The following is a 27,372-nucleotide window of genomic DNA, read 5'->3' on the forward strand; positions in this document are numbered from 1 at the left end:
TGAGAACTAGATTTAGAGGGATTTTCTGAAAGTTGGCAAAGCATGGCTGTTACATAGGATTCTATTTCCTTAGAATTTTTTACAAGGCTGAAATGGAGCAAAAATACCCAAGACCATGGAGATAGGCAGTCTTGGCTTCCAGTATGGGCTTTGCTAGTGATTGCTGCCATGCATCCCAGCTACTCAAAACTCTCTGACACGGTTCAGTATAGTGGGAGCTGGACTATGTATAGGAACCAACACCTCAGGTGTCTGAGATCTTCAGGGGAAGTAAAGTACCACCACAGTGGGAGGCAGAGAAAGTGCCCTGTGCTTGACTACTGCTTGTGGATACACAGTATTTGATGACAGGGAAGCCTCAGTCTTAATTGGCCATCTCACTCCTTGTTTCTGTGCCAAGATTGTAGGAGCCAAGATTCAGATGCTAAATGGAGCCGAGTAAGGGAAACAAAGGGAAAAAAAAACAAGATCTTAGGTTTTTATTGTTTGGGTTATTTGATTGCACTTTTTTGTACTTTTTTCTTAATTTATCATTTGACACTCTCCTACATGTATTTGATATATTAGGGTCACAATCATCCCTATTCCCTCTCTTAACTTTGCTCCACCCCACCCTCCTACCAAATCTCCATCTTTACCACTTTCTTGCATCTTTGTTTCCCATTTGGTTTTGCTCTGGTCATACAGCTTTAGCAAGGCCACTTCTTTGAATATGAGTGTGGGGCTGCTCGTTAGAGCCAGAATAACTCAACTGTGGCTTCTTGAATGAAGACAATGATTTTATTAGGCTGTCATAAGCTTTCCTGGGTAGGTGGGCCACATGAGTCCCTTCCCACATGGAGTTGAATGTTTAGAAGCTTGCTCTTGTGCAAGTTCCTGAGTGCTTCAGCAATGTCATGCCCACAAAGCAGCATTTCACAGCCCCTATCTTCTAGGTTGGTTTTGTTTATAATTTGTCTCTACCACTGAACTCTATCCCTGGCTTGATTCTTACTCTTCATTTTGAAACAGGGTCTTACTAAGTTGCCCAGCCCAGCCTTGAACTCACACTGTAATCAATGTAGGTTTTGAACTTTAGATCTCTCTGCCTCAGGCTCCCAAACACCTAGGATGATGGACCTGACTGAAAGTCAGTCTGAAACATTTATCTTCTGTTTGTTTACTGGGTAAAGCAAGAGATTTCTCTCTGAGCAGACAAAAACAGCCTGGTTTAACAACAGAAGGTCACAGCAGGGAGCTTTATTTTTTGGCTGACTGTTACTGTCTGGGCAGTCACACATCATAGCCTCTGTTCACCTCTAATAAAGCTATCTAAGGGGATTCCTAACATAAAGTTGCCATTTCTTCCAATGGTTCAAGAGAACCAGAAATCCTACACTTTAGATGAAATGTATGTTGGCTATGAATACATGTTACTAACAACTAGAAAAAAAAAAGTGCCGAGTGACTCAAAATAAACGACCACACAGCAGTGTGTTCAATGTATGAATAACTGCTTTGTTTGTCGTTTGGATGTTGCCGCTTGCTCTATGTAATCTATGAGGTCTCTGTTTAGAATGTATGCAGGTTATTTTCCGAAGTTTTATCACATTTACTCTAGCAAGGCTTGTACACCAGGGATCTTGTCCAGCATTTTTCTAAAACAGGCTATCACATAGCCCTGGACAAGCTACATTTCAGGGAGGCAGGGAGTCTAATTTGATGCAACTCTCTGAAGACCCATCTCAGAGGGGTGAAGCTCCGCGTGCCTGCCTGGGCTTTGCTCCATTGCCTTGTTGGATGGGACCCTGGGAGGCTGGGAGTGGTAGGCTTTATCTGCTATTCTTTTTCTTTTGTAAGCCTCATTGTACAGTTTAATGTCCCTGATGAAAATCTCAGAATTTTTGAAGCCTGGGGACATACATAAACTGTCTCAGAAATTAAAATTGGGATCATTTTGCCCATCTTCCTGATAGTGCAGGCTTGTATTTCCAGCAAGGTTATCCCAGGGGTCTCTTTCAGGTACTAGAAGGAGCCACAGAAAGGATAAGTCCATTTGCCTGTGATTTGCATATATTTACATAAGTCTACTTGAGGTCTGTTAATCTGAATGAGTCTGTGCAGAGGTGACTTTCAAGGGCAGTTCTCATTGCCTTCACTGGAAGGTGGCAGTCCCTAAGAGGTCCTTCATTGCATGTAGAACATTGAGCATCTGCAGGGCAGAAGGAAACCAAATCCGCCAGAAGGAAATAAGACCACTCACAAAGCTATTTGTGCCTTCTGATTTTTTAGAATAATTCCAAGTCCAAGTTTAAGGAATATTTATTATTTGTCAAATGCTTTTAAGTGCTGGGACTCATGTTTGACAATCTTGCCCTGCTTTCCTCTCAAATCTAATGAAGAATGATAGAGAAAACAAACTATAAGAGAAAGGAAGAAAGGAGGGAAGGAAGGAAAGGAGGGAGGGAGGAATAAAGAGAAGAAGGAAGGAAGAGAGAGGAAGAGAGAGAGAGAGAGAGAGAGAGAATAGATTCAGATATAGTTAGCTCCCATGAAGAAAATTTGACTGGGCAAAGATGAATCAATGAGTACCCCTAATGGAAGGCAGGACAGTAACATTGAGTGTCATGTTTTGGAAAGGAATTAGAGACCCAGACAATGCAGGATACTTGGGAAAGATTTGGAAAGTGTTGTCTAAGAAAGGCCAGGAAATCTGTGGATGTTCAGTTAGTTTGTGTGGCATAACACAGATTAAAAGATCAACACTCTGTATAGAGACAGTGGTGCTAAGTGAATGGACCTTGTTTAGATTGTGATCTCTGGTCCAACTGAAGGAGTTTGTGCTTATCCTGAATCTAGAAGGAAGAGAATTCTGCATAAAGGATCAGAGCATGTGTTGGTTTCTTTCATAATTCTTGGGCCACTGTAAACAGTGGATGGAAAGACAGGAGAATGAATGGTTCTTTCATTTTAAATTGTTCCAATATATTGATTTTTTTAAATTGTGTGTGTGAGTGTGTGTATGAGTATGTGTGTGTGTGTGTGTGTGTGTGTGTGTGTGTGTGTATGAGAGAGAGAGAGAGAGAGAACCCGTGTGTGTATGTGTGTGCATGCCTATGAGCATGTAGGTGATTGCATGTGAATGCAGATGCTTGCAGAGGTCAAAAGAGGATTCCAGAGCCTCCTGGAGCTGGAGTTATAGGTGGTTTTTAAGCTTCCAGACATAGGTGCTAGGAACTGAATTTCATTCCTCTGCAAGAACAGAACACCGAGTGATCCCTCCAGCCCCAAGGTGGGGGGGGGTTAATTATTTTATTGCTTTGTTTTGCTTTGGTATGACTCTTGTCTGGCAAGAAACAGACTGTAAAGAAGGAAGACACTGTCCCAAGTTTAATGAAGTATCTTTTTTCATGGATTGCATATGGGATATGAAGGTAAGATATCAACTATTGAGCAGAATTTTGAGTGACCAGATGGATGTAAATGCCATTTGCTAAAGGGGAAAACTGGGTGAGAATTAGGTTTCACGAGAGAAGGCAGAGTTGAAGGTGGCATCCAATGCAAGTACAAGATTCAAAAAAGATATTCAAGCTCCCTGTTTGGGAGTGGGAAGCCTTGTTTAGAAGGGTCCAAGGTAAGAAAGGACATGGCACAGTCATTGAGGCCCAAGGTTGACTTAGGCAGACTCTCATATACCTCAAGGGACCAAGCAATCCCCTGCCTCAAGCTATATCCAACTTACCATAAGCTCTTCAATCTTCCAAAATGTCTGCACCTACTAGAGACCAGGTGTAAAAAAAACAGGGCTCACAGGGAACATGTCTCATCCAAACCATATCAGCCTTTAAAAGAGCCATGTCTATTCTCAGATCCATTTACTGAAGGTTTGTCTTTTTTTTTTTTTTTTGGCCCTTGATCTGAGATAGAGGGGCACATAGGGTCACTCAAGGTGGAGCTCATTTAGGAAAATAGTTTCTGGGCTTTCATGGAGTACTGAGTTCAATCCCTAGCACTTCATAAGGTGGGTATGGTAACCCAAACTTATAATCCCAGTATTCAAAAGAAGGAGGCAGGAAGATCAGAAGTTCAAAGTTCAACCCAGGTTACATAAGACCCTGTTTCAAAAACAATTCTACCACTATAATTTCCTTAGAGATTTACTAGGAAAATCAGAGCTAATCACAAGCTCTGAGGCATAAGCATTCTTTGCTGACATTACAGAAACAAACAAAAATGAAAACATACAAAAAACAAGGTCTGCAATTTGCTTTCCAGTTTATGGACGTTCTTGTGTGCTGTGGAGTTAGAGAGTTCATAGTTAAGACATATTTTCATCAATAAAATTTAGCAAACCAGAGACTAGTGTTAATGTCATAGACAGGTGACTTGAAAGTTACCTTTGATATTTAGTATTGACTAAGGTGTTTCCAGTTCCTGAACACATTGAAATGTATTCCACACTAAATCTCTGGGGGATAAACTACTGTTGTCTCTGTTATTCATAAGGCTCACAGCAGAGAATTGGAAGTCTCTGCTATCTAAAGGTCATAATCAGGAAGGCTAATCATCAGAGTGTGTTCCCTCAAAGAGTTCTATTTATGCAAACTTCTAAATATCTGTGACTTTAGTGCAAGAAAATATGTGATGGAGTATCTAGCAATGTTACATGAAATAAGACAAAAACTGAAATTATGATAGTGGGCTTACTGATACAATCAAGCACAGACTCTGTCTTTTTCATAAGGTTCACCTGTAGCCGGTCAGTGATTTTCATTCCATTCACGTGGGCTAAGAAAAAACTAAAAACAGACTCCAAAGCTGTCAAGCAACTTTGTGCCTGTTTAATTTACATAGCCTTGAAATTCTCCAATGCAAGCAAGTGTACCACCTAGGTCTGTTTTCACTGTGGTTACCTTGAAGGGATGGAAGTTCCTGACTCAAATGTGATGTAATCCTTCTGTGCTTATTTTAAGGCTGGAAATTAAATCCAGTTGTGGGCGCCGTCTACAGCCCCGACTTCTATGCAGGTAAGGAACTTTGCTTTGCACGCCAAAGTCTTGTTGGTCATTTCTAAATGTGCTTTGCCTGTCCCTAAATCATGGATTTTGTGCCTCAATCCAAATGAGTTCTTAACAAGTTCTTAATGATTTCTTGGGACAAAACCAAGAGTGTTTACAACTCTCCTGTGATTGAGGGGGGATCACACCTGTGAGGTAAGCAGGCATCTCTACCACTCATTGCATTTCATGTGAGTTTGCCCTACAGAAGTGTAGGGGTTTTGCTCAGCAACACACTGGGCAGATGGGTGGTGGCACATTCCTGTTTTAATATAGAGCCCCTGCCATGCACGTCTTAGCCGTACATTTCCATTGGAGATGCCTTCCTTTCCTAATAAAGCAGAGGGTTGAGTCAATCATTTCAGCAAAGTGCAAACTGAGAGTTTCCAAAATAGAGTTTATGTGAAAGTTAGGAGGAAAAACATAACTTAGGTCTTTCTATATGAAATGGTTTGGCTTAGCAAGTTCACTTCTCAGTCTTTTGCTCCATGCATATGTCTCTTTCCTCCCCTCTTCCCTGCTTGAGTACCAAACTTAGTCAGGAAATCTACCCACTCAGAAAACTCAGTGAACAAATCATGGGTGGGAGCCAGAAGCCTCCTCAGCTAAGACTGGCAGATTAGCCTATCACCACTCCTAAGGTGTTCTCACCAAGGCTATCTTGAAAGCCTGGCACCCTAGTAGTAGACTTTCCTCAAGGGTGTGGGGAAGGAGCCTTCCTATGTCATGCCTCTTCCTGTTGCCCAACTCCTGTCATTTGTTGAGACTAAACATCATTACCAGCAGATGTGAAAGGAACAGGACTTAGCTACTCTTATGCACAAACCAAACTATGAAACCTTGGATAAACCTGGGGAAGGGGCATGAAGAGCTGAGATTTGTATTTCAGTTATTCCGTGTTTGTGATCCTCCTCCTGTGTGAGTTTACATTGAGATTGCTCCACTCTGCAGCAGCTATGTTCACTTTTATAGGAGAGGGTGCACTTGGTTGTAGGGGTTTCCAACAATTTCTCTGTGCGATGAAACACAGGAACATAAGGAACACAGAAGGTGAACCAGACAGCCCAAATTCAAATGCTTCCCTATCTGCCAGATGTGTGACTCCGGACAAGTTATAAAGCCTCTCTGTGCCTGTATTTCTCCATCTCTTAAATGAAGACTATGGTAACATGGTACACAGGTACTTTTTAGAATATAAGGAAGGGCTACATACCTAGCATCATATAAGTATTTGTTGAATAAAAATGAGTAAGTTAATATTCAACCTTTGTGTCATGGTGGGAGGTGGCATGTCAATAGCTGATACTGCTGACCCCTGAATATACTGCTAGCAGGTTGTTTTCCTTACTTGTAAGAGGACTTACCTGTGACTTCTCAGCACACATACTTGGGTTGTTAATCCTGGGCTTAGGGGCATGGCTGTCTGTTCAGGAGCAAGATGCACATTGGAAGGTATTAGAATTCTGGGGTACATCTTTCCCAAAAGTGAAATGTATAAAATCTCAAAGATCAGAGATCTGGCTTCACATACCTGCAGAGACAGCCAGGAATCTACAACAGCTGGTCCAAGGCGGGTTCTCTAGATCTCTGAATGTTCATGATTTGTACCTGTGTTCAGGTTTTCTCTCTGGAGAAGTAGGGTCAATAGCATGAAGCAGAAAGTATTCCCTTGGGGAGTTTGGCACAGATGTGGGCATGTTCTAAGAGTACTGTATAGTTCCTTGCCTCTACTGACCAGAATGATGTCAACTCTCTCCTTTATTGGGATTCTATCCCACAGTGAATGCCTGTTGATATTGAAGATGGAAAAGAACAGGGTTAGACTGACTTACATATGCCAGCTTAAGGGAATCTACATTCCTTCAGCACATCAGAACATTAGTATCAACTAGATCAAAGCCCAGCCTAGGCAGAGAGGTCTCTGGGTATAGAAGGAGAGAGAGTTCAGAGAGGTAATGTGTACTCAGTATTTTCTGTGGACTGGCACTATTCTAAACACATTCCATACACCATTGTATTAAATCCTTGTGGCAGTTTTGCAAATTAAAACACAAAAGTATATAAAGGGTGTATGTCATCTTTAGGATTTCACAATAAAAGTGGAGTTTTGATCAGTCTCAGGTGCTGAATCCTTTGTAAATAGATACATTTCTGTGGCTGTGCCCTGTGCTTATCCCACTGTCTTAAGTCCAAATGAGAAAAGTGAGGCAAGCCACCTGACCATTGCTCTAGCACTACCACCATGATTAGGTATATGAATTGTTTGTATGAGGACAGTTTTGAAAATACCTGAACAAACAACGATGTATCATGAGATTTTCTCAGTAAATTAAAGTTTTCTTTTCTGTTGGTGGTGGTGATGGTTTGTTTGTTTGTTTGTTTTTGTTTGGTTTGTTTTTTAACAAGGAACCTGGCAAAGAAGTGTGTGTGCGTACATCTCAGCACTTGGGAGGCTGAGGGCAGGAGAATTGCCTTGAGTCTGAGGCCAGAATGGGTTACAAATTGAAACCCTATTTAAAAAAAATACAACACACACACACACACACACACACACACACACACACACACACACACACACATATATATATATATATATATATATGAGAGAGAGAGAGAGGAAGAGAGAGAGGAGACTGAGACATTAGCTCAGTTGGCAAAACATGACTAGGAAGATACAAAGCATCTAAACATAGCTATGAAACTGGTCTGGATTTCTCTTGCAGTTTGGAGGGTTCCTCCTACCAGAGATAAAGACTTTTCCATTGGCTTGCTTTGGGTATTTCATAGGTCATCTCTATGTATGTCCAAGATGGAAATGCAGACTCATTAGTCATTCTAAGTCTAAGATGTGTTCATGACAGATTTCATGACATTCCCATAGCATAATTATTGATTTTCCCCAAGCTTATGCAGAATGAACCATCCAGTCTCCAATTGTCTCTCAAAATGGGGCATGGAAAGTTCACAGATTTTGTAAATTAAAATCAATATTTTCAATCTCTCCTAAAGGTAATTTTCCTAATTTAGTGGACTTTCCCCTAACATTTATTTTCTCTTTTAATTATAAAATGGCAAGTTATTGATTTTCCTATAGAACCTTCTGGTGCCCCCAGTGCATTTTTATTGCTGATGTTGGATGGGGGTGGGGAGGGAGGGCACACTTCTTAATGAAGACCTTTAATTACTAGCTGAACAGTATTAATTTGCTTTGATAGATTATGACTTCCACATGTACACACACACACACACACACACACACAATCCTGGAAAGTATGGAAAATACTTAGAAAGCCAATCATTTTGGAGGTTGTATTTTTTTTCTTTTCTTTTTTTTTTTTTTTCTTTTTTCTTTTTTTTTTTTTTTCTGGTTTCTCCTTGTCATACTTAATGTGAACTCTTTTAAATTCTTATTGAACACAAGTGTGATGAAGCAAATATACATAAATCTGCATATTCTAGGAACAGATATAAATCTTTTCCAAAGACAGGTGGGTGTTTTCATATAAAGCTAAGCAGCATTGATTATTTCCCCAAGTCTAATTATCTGCAGACCCTGTGAGGTTTATTCTCAAGACTAATTACTGGTAAGTCAATTAAGGCACAGATGGGTCTTAAAGATTTTGGCCAATATGTATGGCCACACCATCATAGGGTTTAAATAAAATTTGGGGTACTAACAGGAATTGGATATCTGTGGATATCTGCTCCCATCACCATGCCTCAAGTTACTGGGTATAATTAGAATGAGCACATCTAAGAATCAGAATAAAGAAAGCTAATAAGGAATTCTTACCATCCCTGTGTCAATAGAGAAACCTATTTGCCTATTCTAATAAAACACTTTGAGATCTGGGGTGATAGCTCAGCTGGTGAAGCACTTGCCTTGCATTCATGAAGATCTGAATTCAATCACCAGAACTCAAGTTAAATAGGGAGGCAGTCTGTCACATGACTCTCACCTCAGCCTGGGGAGGGAAAGAAAGCTAGGTTCCTGGGACCTTATACCCAGTCAGTCTAGTCTACATCTCAAGCCCCAGTCTCAAAAAACAAGGTAGATAGTTCCCGAAAAACAACACCTCTACATGTCCACACAAAACACACATTCATGTGTACAGACATGCACCCACATACAAAAATCCTCACCACTTGAAAATGCAGCGTTTTCTTTTTTTTTTTTTTTTTTTTTTTAGAGATGATACCTATCCAGTAAAAAGGTTGGTTCAATAAACCTTTAATGTTCATAATAAGTGAAGCAAAATAAATAAGAAACAGAAGGTGATTCAAAGTTGTCATAGTAGTACTGACAAATGGCACCGTTCTGATCTTCAATTGCCAGTAAGATCCACAGGGCAGAGCTTCCCCGAACTGTACATCATATCAGCCAGCTCATTTCTGTGATTAAATATTCCATCAGTGGGGCTAGAAGGTGGCAAAGCTTAACAAGATTCGGAAGATGTAGCACTTGAACACACATAACTCACTCCCATGGTTCAGGAACACCCAGCCTGCAAAGGAAAATTGCAATTTAGTTACATTACTCCAGGAGACACAATCGATAGAGAAAGGAAAGGAACTGCTAGTGAATTGCAGATCAAAGATGGGGTTATGTCTCAAAGATGAGAAAGGTTACTATTAGAAAGAAAGGGAAAAATAAGGAGAAGCAGAGAATAGCAAGTAGAAAACTAAGATGATGGAGGAGCAGACATGACCCCATTGCCAATTTCTCTCATTAGCAATATTTGAGGAGGGAAGACGAAGCCTTGGTTGATACACCTAAAAATATTGTTTTTGTTTGTTTGTTGTGAGAGGGGCCAATAAAAAGGTACTAAATGAAAGGGCAGGCTGGACCTCAAAAGTCCCATTTGAAAGATGATCAGGTCTTAAAGTAAGCCAGTGCCAAGGGCATGGGTAGGATCAGGTACAATAATGAGGGCAGGAGAACCTCACCCGCTCTAAAGTGAGATATAAATTTAAGGGATTAGTGTGATCACTGAACTCATCTCCACTGGCTATGTCTGTAACAGGGAGTCTAGCCCTAGACCACATCACATGAGAAGAGGTGATGGGAGACTGGATTGAGATCTTAATGTGAAGTTTAAAATCAAAGAGTTGGGATATAGCACTCTGTGATTGCTTATCTCCAAAGGGCAAGTGTATTTGACCTTGGATTATCTGTACAAATGTGTGGGTTTTCCATGAGTGTTTGGCCGCTGTGAACTATGATTCATCTCAGAACTGGATTAGGGGAAGGTAATGTGGAAGCCCTTCCCCGCTTGCCCTTCATTGAGTCCAGGACGTTTAACAGGATGACTTTTTGCACACTTTTGCATGAATCTCTTTCTCATTTTGAACATGTTAGCACCTACAAAACATAAAATTGTTCAAAAGTCATGGTGTGATGGTTATTATTGACTGTCTACCTGACAAGAGAATCACCTAGAAGACAAGCATCTGTACATGCCTGTGAGGGTGTCTACTCTAAGATGAATGGAGTGAAAAGAATACTGGTGACACCATTCCATGGATTGAGGTCCCAGACTGGATGAAAGGGAGAGCACAAACAAAGAGCATGAGTATTCATTGCTCTTTGCTTGATGACTCTGGACACATGTGGCCAGATCCTGCCATCATGCTTTACCCACTTTGATGGACTCTGCCCTTGAACTGTGACACAAATAAACCTTTTCTCTTATGTTGCTTTTCCTGGTGCTTTTATCACAGCACTAGGGAAGGACTAGCACAGAGTAGCTAGCTGTGATCCCAGGAACATTTTATAGTATTTGAAGATTGAGCTCAGGGTACATATGTGACATAAACCATGAAATTCAGTACACAACTTTAGCACTTTGGAATATAGTAGTGTATGCCTGCAGATCCCCACTGCCACTCAAAGCCCTCCAACCAATAAATATTCTAACATCCCTCCTGCTGTGAATGTCTTGACATCCCCACCCAGAGGAACCAGCTGGACTTGGATGCTGAGTTTTGTCCTTAAAGAGAATGTTCTCTCCAACAGTGACCTTTGGCTCTGGGATGCTGTGTATAATTTATACATCTGGTAAATTCAAATGCAGTGCACTTCAGTGAGCTGGAACAGGGGTATCCAGATTTTGGTCCCCAAGCAGCAGATTTGCAGCCTGAAAATGTTCCACTTCAGAGACCTTATCTTGTACATCTGTTTACCTTTGCCTCCTCATTGGGATGAGACTCACTTTGCTTAGTGCCCTCTTCTCCCCCATCTGTCTTATCAGATTTCACTCTATCTCTGCCCACATTTGGCCTCAATTTTTATCTGTATCCTTCCCTGACCCACAGAGGGAACACACCTCATCTTCTGGGAGCCTGTGGGGGGTTTTGATCTTCAGATAGGATCAGGACTTGCTGAGATAGTTAAAATGTTAAAATAAATGCATTTGTTAAATAAATTTGCTCTCTCTTTTCCTTTTGCATGGGAAGTCTGCCAAGGTTTGTGTTCCTCTGATAGCAAAGGTGGCAGGGCCTTTCTGGTATAAGAAGAGCTGCATGTATACCACACAGAGAGGATCCCTTTCAAGTGTTTTGTTAGGGTTAGGGTTGCACTTGACATGAACACACAGAACTCCACTGATGCACACTAGCTGTGCTTGACTCATAATGAAATGACCAAAGAATGAGATCACTACAAAATTTTAAAGTGCCACTCATTTGCTACCATTTACACATTCATCACTCTCACATATATGTAGTATGTGTACAATATGATTTATATGTGTGATCATGTCTGTGAGTGTGTAATTGCCACTCCTCTTATTTGAAATCAAGGTCACTTTTTGGTTGTTGGTGGCTGTCTGTTTGAGGCTAGCTGGTCTGTGCGCTTACAAGGACTCTGTTCCCACCACTATCTCTCAGTTGAAGCACTGGTCTTACATACATAATTTACCATGTACAGGTTTTATGTGGGCTCTGGGGATTCAGATTCAGGTCCCCATGCTTATGCCTTGTCCTTTGAGCTATCTCCTCATTGGAACTCATTCTTTAGTACAAAGTTGTAGAACAAAGGCCAGACACATAGCCAAGGTAAAAGAGCTAAACTATGCCTTCCTTCAAATATATAATGCTTTTTTTAAAGGATTCCAATCTGTACACTCAGTGTACAAAAAGATACTTCAGGACTTTGCATTAGGGCTATGGAGAGGTCCTTGCCTCCATTAGAAACCAAAAGGGCTATGTAAATTGGGTCTTTAAGGGTAAATAGGAGTTCATCTGGCAGAAACAGTAGAAAAAGTTCATTGCAGAGGTAGGAAGTTTGGTAGAGTCCCAGGACATCCCTCAACCTTTAACTTTAGACTCCATTAAGAAACTCTAAAGGATTAAAGAAGACTAGGGAGTCGATCTTTATCTGTTACCACAGGTGGGAATTTCTGGGCAAAGTTAAGCTCTTTCCAAAGGCTGAGGAGTATTGATTTGCTGAGATCAGAGGATACCTTCAACAGAAATGGTACTGGAAATACCACAGAAAGGAATACGCATTCTGGAGAGTGTCCTCTGAGGGGTAGGCTGTCATTGAAAGCATGACTAAAAAACAGACACATGAAAATGTCTGCTGGTCCATTACATCCACATCTATACTCAGAGCTATGTGATGAGGAAGGATGGGGTGAGCAAAGAACACATAGGACAGGAAAGGAGGAACTTGGAGAAAAATCATTAAGGGATCTACAAATATATATATATATATATATATATATATATATATATATATATATATATTTGAAATTCTAAGATAGTATATTGAAAATTTACATTTAGAAACATAAGTACCCAGATATCATTATTCATAAAGGCAGTTACTGCACTACGGATATGACTCAGTGGTTTGTAAGCACAAAGGACCCAAATTTGACCTCCCAAATTCATGCTAAAAAAGACCTGAGTTCAATCCATAGAACTTTTATAAAAATGGCAGTATCAGTGTGCATTTATAATCCAAACATTGGGGAGGCAACAATCAATTCCTGGGATCACTTGCCAGCCAGTTAGCTTGCAGTTTAGGGCCATGGAGAGGTCCTGCCTTCAAAGGAAATTAAGAATGACACTCAAGGCTGTTTCCTGTCCTCTGCACAGTCACACACATGCACATACATACTCTCTCTCTCTCACACACACATATGGGCATGCATACTATCTCACACACATGCACACACATGCACACAATGCTCTTTTTTACACATTGGCACACTCAGACACATATGCACACATACTCTATCACACACATACATGAACACACATACTCTCACACACACATATGCACATGCATACTCTCTCTCACACACACATACACACATTCAGACAGACAATACACACACACACACACACACACACACACACACACACACACACACACACGAGAATCTCATCCCACTAACCTATATTCATCAGTCTCCCGAACTGAACACTATTTAAGCGAGGACCAGGATGGATGTGACCATATAACCAATTTCCTTTGCTCTGAGAAACCTCTTTCCAGGCAAGAGACTTACCAGATACCTCAAACAGGAAGCAGTGAATATCTTTAGAATGATTTATTTTACATTGTTCTTTGATTATAAATTATTCAGTGCTATAGATTTGTATTTTCTTTTGCTTCCCACATTGAGTATTATTTCCAAAAATTACATAGCTACTCTTATTTGTGCAACTAATTAAGTTGTTGGATAAGTGGCCGAAAGTTGACTAAATATTTTTATCATATCCTTTATGGTAATTGTGTGTTCAGCAAATTTAAAACAAAACTATTTCATTGTCTTTTAATTTTTTAAAAATATTTTCTAAATTATGTGTATGTGGCAAGGGTATATGCAACTGACCACAATGTTAGTCAGAGAACAGGGACATCAGATCCCCTAGAGCTGAAGTTCTGGTTGGTTGTGAGCTGCCCAGTGGCAGCTGGGTGTCGGGAACCAGGCTGGAGCTCTTAAGCAGTGAGCCATATCTCCAACTCTCCACCCTTCACTGTCTTTTGAAAATGTCATGGTGTTGAAGAACCAGCTCACACATGGCACACTCCCTCTTGGGTAAACCACATCACTAGGAATTAATGTGTTTCTGGTACTTCTTTAGAACTATTACAACCAATTGCAGGCAAAATATTGGTTTATGGAATATTAATAAAGCTAGAGGAAAACAGAATTCAGTACCTATATTAGCTTTTTACACCAAAAGAAAACAGCCAGAATTAATTATGCCACATGTAACATTCTAATGGGGTTTTCATTAACTGTATACCATTATGGTAACTAAGCAAGGATTATTCAGAGAATAAGGCCAATGGCTGTTATTGTTTCAGAGATTAAGTTAGTTAATGAGTTACATATTCAAATCTGATGCAAAGGTTAATCGATGTAAAGTAAGCATTATATTAAGCCCTTTATCATTCTAAGACATAAACATCCCAATATTACTGATGCTTTCCCTGGGAAAAAAAAGAAAGAAGCATCTATTTGGGCCTTTCTGATATTGATGTGCATGTGATATGAAGACTATTGGAACTCTGGATGTTATTAATGATTCTCTGTCATTTTGAGAATAAGTTTCACTACCTGAAATATTATATTGGCTTTTATTCTATAGTGTATACTTAAGTGATCTCTCTCCCCCCTTTCTCTCTCTCTCCCTCCATCTCTCTCTCTCTCTCTCTCTCTCTCTCTCTCTCTCGTGTGTGTGTGTGTGTGTGTGTGTGTGTGTGTGTGTGTGTGTGTGTTTCTGGGAAGTATATTTAAGTAACTATATCCAGTTACTTTCTAAGAGATTCAGAGGCAAAATTTATTTTCTCTTGAGGAGGCAATTCAAGATGTTGGGCTCCTCCAGTTCAGAAAATTAGGCAGAGCATCCTAAAATAGAGTTATGTGATAGCATGTAGAATTTAAAGGGGAGACATGGGGAGCCTCTCCATGCAGCTTTTGAGACTCTTCACTGTTTTCAGGTCCAGCCATATTCCCAAGGATACGATGGGGAGGGCAAGTGGGGGAATAAAGAGCCTCAGGTCATAGCCCAAACCTGCTGGACAACAACCTGCATGGAAAACACCAGGCAACACATACTATAGAATGGTGTAAAATGCACATCTCTGGGTCCCCTTTTCTGTGTGGGCCCTTGTATCACTAAAGTCTAGACATTAGGAAATAAAAGTGGTTTCCATTGTTTATGCTATACCTCAGTTACTAGACTTCCACTTGGACTCTGTGGAATCATTTCCACTTCACCACCACACCCATTGACTCATAGATTTGAACAATGAGTCAAAATATGTGAGACATTATTTTTTTCAAATCATGTCATCAGTGGATGGAGAGAGCTCAGTCAATAAGGTCTTGCCATATAAACATGAGGACCTGAGTTCAATCCCTAAAAGCCAAAGCCAGGCATGGTAGCTTGTATTCAGATGGTTGGAGAAGTAGAAGTAGAGACAGGAAGATCACTGTCTTCCAGTCGACCTAGCCTAATTAGTAGCTCCAAGCCTGTGTGAGAAATCTCAAAAATAACACTTGAGATTGTCCTCTGATCTTCACATACCCTCCTCTCTCTCTCTCTCTCTCTCTCTCTCTCTCTCTCTCTCTCTCTCTCTCTCTCTCACACGCACACACACACACACACACACACACACACACACCACCAACACCACCACCACCACCACCACCAACAACAACAACAACAAAACCATGTCCATAGATTTTTCATTGATTTTTAACCAAACACAAAATTAAATTATGATCAGTATTGATAAAATGATGATGACTTCTGAAATATTTAGTGTCAGCTTTCCGAGTAGAGGCTAAGTTATATCTAGGTAAGTTTGCTGTTAATGTGACTTCAAACAATGGGAGGATATTATAAAACTGGTTTGTAACTGTTTTCTGAAAAGAGGTGGATAACACCTATTCCAACCTCTGCAGCCCTTCAGGCTTCTCTTGCCAGTCTCCACTCCCGGTCAATAGTACAATGTAGCTGTATACTGTATATATGTAAGTGAAGACAACTATGAGCCAAAAAAAAAAACATTATTAATAGACACTATTTAAGTTTAAGACCAGTTCAATGATCAACAATAGTATTTTGTTAATTTGTTTCCAACTGGGTAAAGCTGAGTCTTTAGCATGTAGAACATAATGAAAATTGGTGGTAGCCAGATTTACCTGACTATGATATGGTTTGTTGACACCTGATTTTGAAAATATTATTTAAACCTCAGATTGAAGAATATGTTTGGAATCATTTGCAGTTAGCTCCACAAATTAATGTGACTGTCAGCAAGATCCTAAATCTCACTGTGTTCTGTAATCCTTATCTGTATATTTGGTATAATTACACATAAATGTAGTGCCATAGTGTGCTACAGACAGGGTTTTACTTTGTATCCCATGCACGCCTGGAATTCATGATCATCCTGCCTCAGTCTCCCAAGTATTGAGAGTATACGTATATGCCTCCATGCCTAGCTAATAGTTCCTATATTACAGGGTTTTTAAGGTTAGATGGTAGTTCAAAGTATAACTGGAGTATCTTTGGTGTTCACTGAGAAATTTCTGGGTGCTAGGTAAATAGTTCAGTTGGTAATGTGCTCTTTAAGCAAAAATTAGTTCTATAATACTAGCACTAGGCAGGTGGAGACGGAGCTTCTTGGATGAGCCAGGCATCCAATCCAGACTTCTTGTTGACCTCTGACCTACACACACTTGTGCACCTATGGACAGCATGCATGTACACAAAAACACAAACACAAACACACACACAAAAACAGAAATTTCTGGAATTATTGTTGTTAATCTTAATCACATATTGAATTAAATATTTTCTCTTAAAGCTACAGGTAGCCTAAAATTGATAAGAGAGTGAGCCTCCCAACATTTTTTTGTCTATTATCACTTTGTTTTTCTTTTCTTTTTTTTAATTTAATTTATTATTTTACATGTCAATCCCAGTTCCCTCTCCTTCCCTCCCTCCCTCCCTTTTACCCTCTCTGCCCTCTCACATGCACCCTAATCACCCTCCCCTCCCATCCCCCCACCCCAATTCCATATGTAGGGCAATGCCATCCAGTTGGGGTCATGTAGATCTGAGAGGTCATTTGAAGTAGGGACTAGGGCCTCTCTCCTGTCTCTAGGTTAAGGCAGTTTTCCCACCAAGGGGGATGTGTTCGCAAGGTCCTTTTGTGCACCAGGGATACATCCTGGCTCGACTGTCTGAGGTCCCTTAGTCTGCTCAGTCCTTCCAGCTGAGATCCATGTTCAGGGCCTCCCAACACTATACAAAAGATCAAGGAGAAAATTGTAAACAGGTTCTTGGAACTGTTCTTGGAACTTTTACACAAATCTAAAATTGTGCCAAAGTAGGTAGTGAAAAGAAAGATAAGAAGTGATGCATTTCTTTATGAATATTATGAAAATCAAAACAGAAAAATAAATTAGGTTGAAGGATTATTTACAGAATAGGTTTGCTTCAGGGCCCCTTTAAATATGGAAATCTCTCAGTATAATTAAAACACATTTTGATTTATAAGCATTATATATACACTTGCAACATTTCCCAGTGACATCTGTGCCCAGATAAATGGAAATATCCCTGTGCCAGTAGCTCTATTGTAGCCCTTCAGAGAAGTGCATCTTTCAGGCTGGTATAAGAACATTATATTGCTGGAAGACCAGCATATTTGCTACAGAAGTGTTAGCTTAATGCTAGCCGGATGTTCAAAAATGTATGACTTTAGAAGCTCTTTGTGGCTTTGGATTCATTTGTCAATTAGAAACAGTGTGTTCTCTAAGAGACTTAATGGGAACAGCTCAAACCTTTGAGTCTAGCAGAAGTTTGAAGCTGGAAGGACAAGCTGCTAAAGTATCTCATTGACCTTCAAGGTAGGATCAGCAAGGAGACTGTGTGTGCACTAACTTTCTGGGACCTAACAAGGCATCACAGATAGGGTAGACAGAAATAATTATTTTCGAAAATTTGAAGGCTAACAGCAAAAGAGTAGTGTCATTTGGTTGGAGTCTTTAGCAGACCCATTTCTTAGCTGGTGAAGATGACTGCCACATTTGTACATTCATCTGGCATCTCTGTGAAAGACTGTACTCCAATTGTCTCTTAGGAGATCAGCATGTTGTTCTATGAGGATCTACCTTATGGAACTGTAATATTTGATTAGCATCTTTGAGAGTGTCAGACTCAAAACTCCTGAGGCTTAGGTCTGGACCACATAGGGTTTTGTGACATGCAAGCTCTTCTATAACAGAGAGTAGGGTTACAAAATTCTTCCTTGGGTGGGAAAACATACAGGGCCCTCTCAAGGATCATGTAGTCAGCAACTGCATAGCTACCCACCTCCACAGTTCACTGAGTAAGTGACACTAGAAGGATCTATTCTTTCTCAGGCTACAAAGCAATGACAACTATCTACCATGTGTTAAATGAGAAGAACAAAAATAATGTTGCATTTTGTTCATAGAAGTGTTTGCCTGGCACTCAGAAAGCCTGGGGTTCTATCCTTAGAGTCTCAGAAACTGGATGTGGTAGCACATACCTGTAATCCTTCCTAACACTTGAAAGCTAGAGGCAGGAAGATCAGGAGTTCAAAGTCATTCCTGGTTACATATGGGGGTTGGAGGATAGCCTAGGCTACATGAGACTGTTTCTCACAAACAAAAAATAAGGAAAATATTTAGAACAGATCTTTAAGCCAGGCAGGCAGTTTTATCCCTGTGTCCATCCCTGAATGGTTGTTGTTTGTTTGATTATGTATATTTTTGAATCTCTGGATGAGAGCCCCTTGGGGTAAAGTCTGAAGGGAGATCCCATTTCTTACTCATCCAGGTTATTTTAGAGCCCATAATGGATTAGAGTCCAGTGCTACATAGAAGGCAGTTATCAGGTTTCTATTTCAGTAAGGTGCCCATTTCTCAGGTGTGTGTAGTTGACTTGTTCACTTAAGATTGCTTTCCTACTTCGAAGCTAATTTTTAAAGCTTTTAAAACTCACTCAAGGAGGGAGGGAGGAAGGAAGGGAGAGGGAACTGGGATCGACATGTAAAATGAAAAAATAATAATAATAAAGAAAAAACTCACTCAATAATGATCAAAGCAAAAGGCAAACATTTACATTGATAAAGTGAATAGTTATTGAAAACCAAATAACCTGCTACCTGCTTTTCCTCCAGAATTTGCCTGACTGATAATAAGACTTCTTGGGAGGGGGGGGAGGCATAGTTGACATCTTTACCTTTAAAAAAACCTAAAGGAACAAAACTACCTGATCTTCTTAAGTGAGAGTGAGCAAAGGCATGTAAATAATCCTTGACAAATGTGGAATATCACATTCTTTTTTCTGTGGCTAGGGAGATGGCTTAGTGGGAAAACTACTTACCTCAGAAGTACTGCAGTCCTCAGATTCCATGGTTTTTGTTTTCAACCAAGCCAGGCATAGGGGTGTGTGTTTATAATCTTAGTAATGTCACAGTGGAGACTAGGAGACTTCTGTGACTCTCTGGACAGCTAACCAAGATAATGGGCATGATCCAGGCCAGTGAGAGAACTTACCTCATTTTTTTTTTTCATGGTGGATAGATAGTGCCTGAGAAACAACTCCCAGTTTTTCATGTCTTTCCTCTTGGCCTGTACACACACCTGCACAGATGTAAACACGCATACATTTTTCACTTTTTTATTTAATTTTCCCTACAATACATTTTTATCATGTGTTTTCCCCTTTCCCAACTCTCTCCACTTCCCTACACAGAAAAATTCAAAATATTTCTGGCATTGATGACTTACTACGCTTTCTCAGTCTTGCCTGCTGCCGACCACAGAAAGAAAGAAGAAAACATTCTTTCCAGCCATAATTATATTTAATGAAAATTGTCCTGAAATAGTTTATTAATTTCATTAATCCCAGTGAATCATACACTTGATCGAGTAAGCCCAGGTTGGCATTCAAAACCATTTCCTTTTCTTTTTTCCTCCTTTTTTTTTTTTTTTTTTTTTTTTTTTTTTTTTTTTTTTTTTTTTTTTGAGGGATTGGGGCTGTGTTTGTCTTTATCCATGACCCTGTGAATTTCAGAAAGGATAATATGCTAGGTGCTTCCAAAAAAAATGCAAGGAGTTCCACAGATAGCCTCACTCCAGAGCTAGCAAGTCACTTGGCACATTGTAGCCACTTACAAACACTTACAAATTCCTCACACTCAACAATGATTCTTAAAGCTCCATCTTTCCCCCAAATGATCCCAGGAAGAGAGTGTGCTGAGCTCAGGCAAGGAACCTCTTGCTCTCCCTTATCCTTGGCCTTCTTCTCACACACCTTGTTACTTTGTGAGGCAGAAGAACAGGAAAAAATGCATAAGGAGCCCAGCAGTGAGCCTGTTCTTGACTAACTTGACTAGCATGGTGGAGGCTTGTCCGGAATTAGGAGTGGTGGCAGATGGATCCCAAGAGCTCATTGCCAGTCACCTTGCCTAGTCAAGAGTGGCAAGATCTAGGTCAGTGAGATGCATTGTCTCAATGCAATGTTAGGCAACAGGAAACAAAGATCCCCTATATCCTGGCCTGTGCTAGAAATCCAAATCAAATTTTTCAACTTAGTAACAAGCACCTTTACCCTTGTACTCACATACATGTATCACCATCATCACCACCACCACCAACAACAACATCACGCACGCGCGCGCACACACACACACACACACACACACACACACACACGTACACACACACAAAATAGAAGTCACTTCTCAGTCAGGCTAGTTGGGAAAAGTACTGTTCTCAGCAAGGAAAATAAAAATAGATGATGAAAAAAATGGATATAGAGAACTCCATTTGCTGCCACATCAAGCAGCAGCAAATGCCAATAGCCAGGTTCAGAATAATTCTTGATACTCCAGGGTAATACTAATGAATAGGTGATATTAAAGCTGATTAATGATATCTGCCCTGGCTACAGAGTTGTTAGGTAAGAGTGTAATTTAGACTCATTGTCACTCTTCATATTCAAAGAGTTTAATACAGCCAAGGAAGAGATGTGTAAGAGCAGATATAACCACCCTGAAGCTATAGATGCTGGTTCATAGGAGTTGCATGGTCTCTATTGGGATTGGAAGAAAACAGAAGACAGCATTCAAGGAACTCTTGAGAGGCTATGTATTCTCTGTGTTGGGAAGTGATTCCAACAATTTTGTAAACAGTCTTTATCGGGCTGGTTGTACCCTATTAGCTACTTGACCTACTTTTTAACACAAATATGCATTAAGCAGCCCTCTCCCTGAGATGCATGGAGGCCGCCCCATTCCTCTCTGTTGCTTTGTTTTTATTGAATTCAAGGCTTTCCTTTAAACAAAGGTCACAAAGTGAGAAGATAACTCACTCTAAGCACTTTGCAAATTAAATTAGAGGATGTTTTCAGCTAAAAGAAAACCCTGGTCTTATGACCAAATAGATTTTGTTTTACAAAAGGTTAAAATCATTGCATGAAGACGATTTTGTTTTGTTCTGTTCTGCTACTAAGGGAGAATTCAAAGAAGTGATTCCAGGTTGGCATCTCAGGACCCACACAACTCAAGAATGAGAGAGCTTCATTAAGCAAGCCCTGCCAGGATTTAGCTTTCTATTCCGAATCTATGTTGGGTCCCAGTGGAATTCCACAGACTGCACTGAGAATATTGAAACTTGGCCCAGGGGTTTTAACAGCAGATACTGAAATGGCCTTTAGCTGTGTTTTGGCTAAAATTAGATGATTTTCCTTTTTTGAAATTCTGGCACACCCTCCCCCAAGAAACTCCAGTTCTTGCTGTAAAGGTAGATTTTTAACCAGGGATACACAGGAGACAGTAGCAAAAACCATCAACCAGAATCTTCATGTTGGAGATTCAGAATCATAACTTTATCTGCATTCTATAGTGACCTACATTTCTCTGTAAGATTTTTTAGCAGTGAGATCCATACCCACACCTATGACAAGGGCTTTACAGAGGACTTGTTGCTAGGACAGCTGCCTGTCTTAGTGTGTAGTTCACCTACCAGTGACTGATTTTAGAAGTCACCCCTCATCACTGGTGGTTATTTGCTCTTAATTCTCTTGCCAGGCACCTACTGCAAACAGAAGTGATTATGGAAGGCTAGTTAGACCACGGTATATCTTTTGTATGATGACAAACTTAGTGAAGAAGAAAGGAGAAATTTAAATTAAATTCAGCAGAAGTTTGTCATGACAAGGGTCCACTCAAGTTCTTAATGTATGGATTCAGTTTTATTCCATGACTACTTTGAGTACAAAGGAAAAGGAGGGACAGATGGCTCTTCTCCAAGTACAAGTATAAGATGAGTGTAATGTATTCAAGATTATTTTCTGTGTCATAGGAATCACAATAATAGATGGTGACTGAAAAAGGAGAAGATGGTTTTGAAGTTTTAATAAAATCTTTGTTTTGGGAGGGCAGGGAAATAGTTCAGCTGGTGAAATATGTGCCATAAAAGCATGAGGAGGGCTTCAGATTCCCACTACCAACATCAAAAGCTCAAAGGACTTCTGGTCAGCTTACCTGATTTACCTCAGATTCCATAAGAGACCTCATCAAAAAAGCCAGATGGGGAACAATACAAGATACTTGATGTTGATTGCTGGCTTACACACACACACACACACACACACACACACACACACACACACACACACACTTTATTTTAACCTGGAAATTGTTTTCAAACTCTAGAGAAACACATAGAAAAGATGGGTCTGGGTTTGAAGAACTATTAGTCTCTCCAATGTACCATGTTTCATGTTAGGACATGAAAGGGCTGGGTGGGGCACAGGGCAGACAGGAACATCGGCTTTATTGTCTCTGGAACCCAATGACACTTGGGAGTCTTAACTGCATGTCTGTTGACTTAGTGGAATGTAGGGCAGGATGCTAGCTAGACCCCTTCCACAGGGTGGCCTTGTTCCTGAGGTACGCTCCTGAGATAGGCTTCTTTCCATGGAAGATGACATTCAGCTGTAGTATCAAAATAAATGACAAAGGCTGATTCTGCCCAGTCAGGGATGTCAACATAAAACACAGGGAAGAGTTTGCAGCACCCCTCATTGCTTTCCCCATATGCACCAAGCCCTCCCATTCTCTGTGGTCTCTGAGTTTGGCTTCAACAGCAGTAGCAGAGGCAAATTAACACTCCACAGAGACCTCAGGCCAGTTCTCCATGACATGGTAGGTAGTTCAAAGCATGGCACAGAAGTAGGAAATGCTTCAGGACTCTACCATTCCTTCCTGCTGTAAACTTCCATTTTTCATAGATAAGCCAGCTGCCCTCCCTTAAAATCAGGTGAGGCAAGCCCTCACTGCAGGGCCTGACTGCATGCAAGTCAGTTAAGCAGACTCTGCAGCAGGAGGCAGGGAGCTCCTGGGATGGATGTAACCTGAAGCAAGTAGGCCACATGCCCACAGGGTTGAGCATGCATCCAGGATGGACAATAGTGACAACATATCTAGCATTCTTTCTGCCTTGCTTTCCTCCCACCCTTCCCATAAAGAAGCTATCCACCAAGACAAAACTTTAGCATAGGCAAAGGAAAAGTTGCTCCTAAACAAATCAATACCTGTACTTCCCATTTGTGGAGTAATTGTTACATGGACACCTTTTGGAGGTAGGTATATTTATCCCTGTTTCTCAGATAGAAATGATGAGTTCCAGGGAGGCACAATGACATAAAGATGGCCCAGTAAATGGGTGTTTCAGTCCAGCTTGCTGTCTACTTAATATTGATATTTTAAAAGTTTGTTTAAATTAGCATATATTAATTATATATGGTAAAGGCTTCCATTATGACATTTCATGTATATATCTCATCAGTTACTTCATTATCTTCTCTTTTTTCTCCCCCCCCCACTCACATCAATTCCCTTCCAAGTCTCTCTTTTACTTTCTTTTGGGGGGGGGGGTCAAGTGCATTTACTTAGGGATGATTACTGGAACATGGGTAATGGGTTTGCTGCTATTTCTTCAGACCTCTTTTGAGAATGCCATAGCACTCCCATTGCTGGTATGAAAGTGGGCTGTACAGCATTAACCGGACCCTTTAGTTTACCCTCATGTGAAATGGCATGGCATGCATTCAGTGGGGTATGCAGGTGGGTGGGTTTTCTCTGGTCTCTTTGGCTTCCTATGCTCTGAGATGTGGCTATGTTTTCATTTCTGTCTTTCTTGTTTATGTTACCATGCTCTCAGATGTAGTGTGCTGTCCCCAAACCAGACACCATCTCTTTCTCTCTTTCTTTCTCTCTCTTGTAGGCACGGTGCTGTTGTGCCAGGCCAACCAGGAGGGATCTTCCATGTACAGTGGCCCCAGTTCACTTGTATATACTTCCGCAAGTAAGCCCACAGTTGTGGCTCTTTTTGTTTTGTGCTATGTATATATGAGTCCACTCATCTCCTTGCCATGTAAGTCTCTACCCCTCCTTAATCTCCTTCAGGGTGTCCTTCCCATAGGGTGGAGTGAAGTTTCATAAGCATGTTTGTTTCTTCATTGCCTTAGTATCTAAATCCCTCCATTTGCTCCCATTCATAGCAATCCCACATCCCAGATATATACTAGCCATTCTTCATAAAGCCTGCCACGCCTGACTGTCATGATGGGACATGGGTATTGGTTGGTGGGGAAGGTTGTGGGATGAAGGGAAGGGAGGCAATTTCCTGCATTTATCATAGCTCTGCAAATTAATGGTAAAATATTTTAAATGTGCAAGCCACTCAAATGTCCCCCATAGTGTAGCAGGTGCCTTGATCTGTTCCTTTGTATCTGGAAGGTTCACCATTGGAAGCATGACCAGTTTATAACTAGTTTGTGAGGCTTGCAAGTCAAAAATGAAGGGAGATAAATTAAGCTTTTTCTAATTTCATTAGAAGGCAGCAATACAAAAATATTCTGATTAAATTGTATATATGTATATAAATACACACACACACACACACACACACACACACACACACACACACACACATATATATATATATATATATATATATATATATATATATATATATGGCCACAGAGAGGCAGTGGCATGAGAGGAAACATAAGATTGGAAGGAAGACTAGGGAGGACCCTACCTAATCTCCAAAACAGACTGCATAACTAAAGCAAAACCTTCTGTCTCTTAGTCAGTGCTCTTTATTTTCTGGCTAATGCAGGCACTCTATGAAGTCCTGAGAGAGTCCCTTAGTTGATAAATGTGTCCTCTTCAGGGCTGGTCTCCAAAAGTTAGTCTTCAGGTCCTGTAATGATGACAGGTCTGGAACATACTGAGTGTATGTGGAACAGGCATCTACTTCATGTTCGAACCCAGGTTTGGATTGGTTAAATGGCAGGTACATTTTTCTGTGCCCCAAGAAATTCTAACCCTGACAAAAAGTTGTTCTTTCTGAGTGTAGGCAAATTGTCCCTTGTGATGCACTGTAAATGTTACCTTTCTCCATGCCTGCTCCAGGTAGGTACTGTACTGCTTGTTTTACAGGGGAGGAAGTGGAGGTTTCCAGGATAGTGACTCACTTGGAACTAGGGGAGTTAATGTTCAGAGGCATTTACAGACATACTAGGTTCTTAACACTTGCCTGCCCTTTTGTTTCTACCCTATTATCTGGAGAAGAGTTGGTGTACAATGTTAGTATTGGTCTCTGAAACTCCAAGAACAAATTCTCTACATATGCATTCTATAGGACAGTATAGTCAGGTCTCTGAGAAGCTAATTATTTGAATTCATCATATTAGCTAGCCACATAGAGCAAGCAGTCAGGTAACCTACTGAACAGAATGGATCTGTGTACTAGTGTTATATGCCTCTATCTTATTTTTACAGAAGTAACCCAGATACACCTCAGAAAAGATTCTAATGCAAACTGGGGGCGTGCTTTATATATCAAATATAGAAATATCACACAAGCTCTCTGATAAAATAATGAGGGAAATGATGTAAGGAGTTAGCCAACCAAAGTCACAGGCCAGGCCCTATCCTTACGTATTCTATAAGAATTGTAAAACCAAAATGAGTGAAAACATGTATCATTGATCCCAGCACTAAGGCACTCGGTGAGTCCTGAGTTTGATACTAGCCAGGCTTATAGCTACATAGTAAGAACCTGTCTTCAAAATAGAAGAAAGAAAATGTGCATTTTATATTCATATTTTAAAATGTATATTCTTCATAGGTGCCTGATATTCTAAGCTATTGAAAATTGTCTCTCTGAAGAAACAGTATCGAAGCGCTCATGCAAAGGGTCTTTTTCAGTACTAAGAATATATGGTGACATTACTGCCTCACATGTATGATTACACAAGCTTAGCTAGTTCCTATTTCAAGTCACATCAGTCATCTCACCTACATCTTTTCAACTTCTCATTGTCACAGATCGCCCATGTGACCTTTAGAAATTATGCTAATGACCTCCTCAAATGCTATTGTTTAATTATATTTTAATCTGTTGCCCCAATCGTTGAATCTTCAGGTTCATAGCAATTATTTTCAAATATATTAAAATCAATGCCCTTTTCTATAGCAATCTTAAAGGAAGCAATTAAGAGCTAATTTCATTTTTTTAAATTATTATTCTTAAAAAAAGGAACAACCTAGTTTCTTCCACTAAGATTCTTCTCTGGGTGTTTATCTTAAGCAGTTTTATTAGGATTGCCAAGCTGAGTGAGTATCTTGTCAGAACCAGGAACTCTTCCAGTGGCATGTAAAGGTTACCCATGACAGTTGGGCACACTGACCAGGCTTCCTTTCTCCTTCATTGCTTTTTGATCCAGCTATTTGCAGAGAGCTAACACCTTGGAAAGTCTCATCTGAGTTTTCTCTTTCTTACTAGTGAAAACACACTCTAGAGCAGAGCTGTAACTCCTACCCAAACCATCAAGCCAACATATACAGGGTCCTTTTCTTTCGGGGCATATTCTTACATGGTGGAGGATTCCATACGATAGTGGAGCACTCCATAAGATCTTGCTCTGAGAGCTGAATGATACAGAGTCTTTCTTTAGGAATCCTGCCTTCTTTTTCCAAGTGAGGATCCCTTACTTGTAAGCAATGTTTCAGGGCATTATTTTTAACCTTAAAGATACACATATTTCTCATTTTTAACTCACAGTCATGTTCCTGATCTCTGATACTACTCAACAATTTGAGGATTTTTCCAACTTTTCTTTTTTTATTATATGCTTATTATTTAAAACCATTTTTAAATTTAAATATACTTTGATCATGTTCTTCCCATCCCCCAGGTCCTTTTAGACCCTCCTTCCCTCCCTATCCATCCACCCAACTATAAACAAA

The 27,372-nt window shown here is 40.3% G+C and overlaps 1 protein-coding gene across 21 annotated transcripts in view; it reads left to right on the forward strand.

Annotated features, from left to right (window-relative positions):
• The window catches only part of Rbfox1 (RNA binding fox-1 homolog 1), a 1,049,790-nt gene that overhangs the window by 949,181 nt on the left and 73,237 nt on the right, over window positions 1-27,372 (forward strand). For 17 of the 21 annotated variants that reach the window (XM_051181369.1, XM_051181367.1, XM_051181381.1 and 14 more), the window contains 2 exons: window positions 4,953-5,006; window positions 24,338-24,418. In XM_051181369.1, the coding sequence (XP_051037326.1) occupies window positions 4,953-5,006; window positions 24,338-24,418 (135 nt within the window). The remainder of the gene's footprint in view (window positions 1-4,952; window positions 5,007-24,337; window positions 24,419-27,372) is intronic. The other 4 variants (XM_051181375.1, XM_051181376.1, XM_051181388.1 and 1 more) reach the window with 1 other exon arrangement.

This window comes from Phodopus roborovskii, unplaced genomic scaffold (genome assembly GCF_943737965.1).
Source record: "Phodopus roborovskii unplaced genomic scaffold, PHOROB, whole genome shotgun sequence".
NCBI lineage: Eukaryota > Metazoa > Chordata > Mammalia > Rodentia > Cricetidae > Phodopus > Phodopus roborovskii.